The sequence below is a fragment of the Brassica oleracea genome, chromosome C9 (genome assembly GCF_000695525.1).
Source record: "Brassica oleracea var. oleracea cultivar TO1000 chromosome C9, BOL, whole genome shotgun sequence".
Taxonomy (NCBI): Eukaryota; Viridiplantae; Streptophyta; class Magnoliopsida; order Brassicales; family Brassicaceae; genus Brassica; species Brassica oleracea.
This window is the reverse complement of record NC_027756.1, coordinates 39,140,630-39,145,740: the sequence shown is the minus strand read 5'-3', so window position 1 is coordinate 39,145,740 and position 5,111 is coordinate 39,140,630. Positions and strand designations below refer to the sequence as shown.

Sequence of the window (5,111 nt, the reverse complement as noted above, 5' to 3'; positions counted from 1 at the left end):
TTTTTTTTTGTTAAAAAACAATGTTAAGATTTGTTATCATATAAATATATGTACTAATAGTGTTGTCATATAAACATATGTACTTATAGCAAATCACACTTCAAAAATGTTCAATGTATCAAAAATGATAGGATACATATTTATTTGTGTATGTACATGACTTTTATCGTATATCCCTTCAAAACTATAGTATGCAATAATGCTGACTTTCATTTTACTATTGATCAAATTTCCAAATACGTTCCAACTAAAAACTCTAACAATGTGATTCCATTTATTTATAATATCCCATAAAATAAAATAATAAAATCAAAAAGAACAACGAAAAGATCTAATCTCACAAATATTTTTTCTTTTGTGTTACCACACTCAAAAACTAAAAAAATAATATGAAAATTAATGGAAAAGCAAAATGAGCAATTATACATAATCAAACATATAGTTAAAAAAGAGTAACATCCTAACACTATCTATAAATAAAATAAAATACAAATAGCATACATATTACTATCTCTCAAACATCGACACACTTTTAAAGAAAGCAAAATGGCATCGTAACATCGTCTCTTGCGTTTTTTTAATTTAAGAAATTAATTACAAAGTTTTGACGAACTGCAATACACAAGAAATCTAAAAATAACATATGATAATGGATTACCTCAAATGAATAAATTAAAAAAAAATACATCGTTTCAATAAAAATAAAATATTATATCATTCCAAGAATCACAACAATATAATTATGCAATTTGGTCAACAACAGCTAATTCAGCTCTCGATATCATTAGATATTATATAAATAAAGATCACATGTAAATAATGTTTCACAAAAACAGAAAATTATTCTTTTGAAAATAAAAATATGTCGATTTAAACACTTAATTATGTCAAAATCCCGCGCGAAGCGCGGACTTGCCCTAGTATATATTACTATAAAGAAGGGTTTAATCCCTCCTGGGTGCGCAACCACCTAGATAATTCGCTTTCTCTTGCGGTGACACGTGTCCTTTTTACTAAACGCACAGTTTCATTTAACTTTGAATCTAATTGTTACGGACTTTTGCTACGTGTTTTGGGCTTCTTACATACATGTCTACTAATTTTATTACAGCCTCTCATATATTTTCGGCTCCGTATGCTTTTAATCTAAACCCTAATGTATAATCTCCATCTACGACAATCAATCCAAAGACCAAGTCGCCGCCGAAGTGCATAGCAATATAGCATGTTCATCAAACCACCGATGAAGACCCTTCTGTTGTACAGCAGCTATTTTTTTCCCATCTTCCATGTGTAACGCCTTCTCGCGACTCATATTCTTATTTCTATAACGCTGCGTAACAGTCGTCGACACGTCTCTCCCAGCTTCCAAGGGACTAAGTTACTAAACGATTCAGTACGCTTAGTACGTGTTTTTAAATTCAGCTTCCCTACCTCCTCAATCTATCAGAGCCACTTCTTACCTTCTCGATTTTCCTCTCGATATTTATTTTCGATCTTTTTAGGTGATACTTTCTGTGACCAAGAAGCTGAGGAAGGAGCATGCTGTAGCAAAGCGTCTACAAAGAATCCAAACAAACCAAAAAGTCCAGCCAGCCAGTGCCTTCTTCATTTTCATGTAATCATTGCCTATATATTATTCAATTTAGTAGTTTACTATGGATTAAACTTCTCACTACCAAAAGTTCATCTGGCTACTGCGAATTTTGTTACCATTTAGATGGGTAGAATCATGTGTTTTTTGTTATAATGCCAAAGCTATTTGACAATGTTTACATGAACATGTAAACAATGTTGCGATTATTCTCCTTTTTAATTTGATTGTAATGGATTTGGTTGGTTTTCATTATTGTTTCTAGCTCAACTTTGTGTGTCAATATTGGCGCTGACTTTTTATGACTTTTTATGATCTGAAGTGAAAATTTCCGTGAGACTTTCAAGAAGGAGCTTCCCAAAAACAAATCTGTTGCTACTGTGAGTTACTCCTTCTCACCTTAAAAGTTATTATGTACCTCAGGTTCTTCATCTTCAAAGGTATACTAACGTTAAACTAACTTTTAATGAATAAACAAGTTGGAAAAGCTGTTGCAGACAAGAAAATTCTTGACAGATGGTGTACATACTTACTCAGAATTGTGTTATTAACTGATAAACCAATTGTCAATCGAGTGTTTGTTTATAGATCGATTGTTATGTTGGTTGTTGACCAAGATGAAGGTCCAAGAGAAGATGAGGAATCTGACACCCACAGGTTTTGAGGATGGCACTGTTGGCATTTGGCACGCCACGACATACGAGAGTTTTATCTAAAACCTTTCTTCTGTCAATAAACATAGCAATGATGTTTTTTTGGTATTTAACTTAACTGCGCCTTGGATACATGAGATCCTTTCTTATATTCATTTTCACAGTTGGTTTGCTTTCTCTATTTTTTCTTTTGATTTGTTATTTCTACTTTCATATTTTTCAGGCTAGAGAACACACTGAATTATGCTCATGAGAGACTTCGGGCCATTGGTTACATAAAAAGTTAGCGCCAGTGAGTTTATGAATTTCTGCTGCCTCATTTTACGTTTCTGATTTCTGTTTGTCAATGTTTGTTAGATTTGTTTTCCATGAGTAGATGTTCTATCTTGGTAGAATCTTTATTTCCGATTTGTTCTTGGTTTTCTTCTTAAATTGACGATTTGGAGAGCTAGTGGTGCTTGGAATTGCTAAGAGCTGTTGAGGGATCAGTGTTATACAAGACCATCAAAAACAAATGTGTTTTCATTTTATAGGGTTGACGTCGTGATGCATGGTATTTTCTGTGTTTATTAATTCTGATAATAATTGTAATTAGACCCCTAACCCTGATATAATAGCTGCGTCTAATGATATATTATTTACGAGACAGAGTTTAACCATGATGGTTCCCACACTATCAGATCAATAAGAAAACAAAATTCAATCCAACACAACCTCAACTGCAAACAAAAAGATCAAAGCACTGTTTCCCTACACATCAGAAGAAAACATCGAAAAGGTAAAGATCACATGATTGGTAGCGATAGACACGACACACACAAAGTTAAAACAGAAGCGTATAGACAAAATACAAATCAACACCATACATCTGACTATTCACTTTCACATTCCCGCGTGGGATTAACTTAAAAAAATAATTCACGAATTACAAAATAAATAAGACAAACTAACCCATTCATCACCAAAACAAAAATAATTCACATACTACACACAATTAAAAAAAACACAGCACCCCGCGCGAATTGTTTTTATTTAGTAGTTTGGTTTTCGACCAAATGTTTTGCACCCACTATTCTAACAACATATGTTAACTTAGCAACAACTACATAATATAATTAAAAATAAACAAATTTCAAAAAAAAAAACTTCATAAAAACAAAATGAAAAAAATTTCAAAAAAATTTCATGGTTCATCAAATTCAAGGTAACAAAAAGGAAAAAGAATCTTACAAAATTTTCTTCTTTTCTGTTACCAAATTTAACCTTAGAAAAATTATTAGAATATATATTGAAAACCATAATCAGTTATTAATACATAATGAAATTCAAAATTAAAAAAAAAAAATATATATATATATATAAAACAAATAAAAATAAAAATTTAGTTAAAATAGCTTGAATTTAATTAAAATTTTAATCATCAAATAAATTTAATGTAAATACATAAAATAATACAAAATACATAAAATGTATAAATAAATAGAGCAAGTTAATAAGAAAAAAAAAGTGAAATCAATTTACATTACTGTTAACGTTTTATCAAACCTAGGCCAGTATAATGAAAGAAGCATTAACCCACCGAATTTTCATTCATATGACCAAAACTAAATTTAGAGAACTAAAGTATTAATAATGAAAAACTATTACCAAAAAATTATAAATAATAAAAAAATAAACATAAATCAGAAAAATCAAACATAACAAAATATAATTAAGCAATACATTTTTAGTTAGAATACAGGATATAACTTAAGAATGATTTAGCCAAAAAATAATAATCTAATGTAAATAAATAAGTTTCAAAAATAAATACAAATTTTCAATTGAAAAAAATATATTTACGATATTTTCATGTTTTATTAAAACACATGTAGATAAAAAGAGTGAATCACATATTTTTTGGAAATAATGAAAAAGCATAAATTATAATTATTACATAATCGATACAAATATTTTCAAAATTTAGTTAGGTGAAAAATAAGATCTAACATTGCTTCATTAAAATAAATGTAACTACAGTATCATATATTTTAACACTTAGTCTCCTAATCTATCTATCTATATATAAAGTTTGGATTGCTTCTCTCCCAAAGTATCCACCTAAGATTTCAGTTTACTAATTCGTGCATCCTAGAGCCGCCACGTGTCCCGGTCTTTAAAACACATCGTTTCATTTAATTTGGTAAGAAATATTAGTGGGCTTTGATTAGAATTGAGTTTTATGTCTTGCTTAATAAAACTCATTCACTACAAGAAAAAGAAGTGATACCCGACAACCATATTAAACAGAAATTTATTGGGAACGAGTTATTCCTATCATTTTCGATAATCCTAATTTCATCGGAGTTTGGGTCTAGAAATCACCATTTGTTGCAAAATTCTCGGTAAGTTACGATAACATATATTGTCGAAAATTTTCATCGAAAAATCATCTGAATGTACCGATGAATTTTTGAGTAATCCACCTCCGATTAATTTCCGACAGCTGAAAATATTTATACAAAAAACAATTATTTTAGTTAAATTATAACAAATATTAAAAATCTATTTCATTGCATAATAAATGTAAAAATTCAATAACAAAAAAACTCAAAAGGAAAGAAAGGATCTCCGGTTGGCAATAAATTTGATAAAATTGGTGGTGTATTATGCAGCGGTGGTGATAACAGATGAGAAGTGAGCGGAATGGAAGTAGTGGTAAACAGAGTTGTAGTGGTGGTCGTGCAAGGAGTTGCGGTGGCTGGATGCAAAGAAAGGGGTGTGGTGGTGCAAGGAGTTACGGCAGCGGTAGTGAAGAAGTTGCGGCAGTGGCGGTGCAAGGAGTTGGGGCAGAGGTCATGAAGGAGTTGCGTCAGTGGCGTTGA

The 5,111-nt window shown here is 30.6% G+C and overlaps 1 protein-coding gene across 5 annotated transcripts; it reads left to right on the top strand.

Annotated features, from left to right (window-relative positions):
* The first annotated feature begins 1,166 nt into the window (after positions 1–1,166).
* LOC106317978 lies at positions 1,167–2,878 on the top strand. 5 transcript variants are annotated; one of them, XR_001265251.1, is made up of 6 exons: positions 1,167–1,260; positions 1,345–1,405; positions 1,506–1,618; positions 1,917–1,974; positions 2,212–2,539; positions 2,700–2,878. XR_001265251.1 is itself a non-coding variant. In XM_013755807.1 (6 exons), exons 1-5 carry the CDS (start codon positions 1,226–1,228, stop codon positions 2,308–2,310), a joined length of 366 nt encoding a protein of 121 aa, XP_013611261.1. In that variant the 5' UTR covers positions 1,167–1,225; the 3' UTR covers positions 2,311–2,352; positions 2,471–2,878. The 5 variants fall into 5 exon arrangements, 1 of the variants encoding a protein (XP_013611261.1); XR_001265250.1 differs by having other exon boundaries at positions 2,694–2,878; XM_013755807.1 differs by having other exon boundaries at positions 2,212–2,352; positions 2,471–2,878.
* The last annotated feature ends 2,233 nt before the right edge of the window (positions 2,879–5,111 follow it).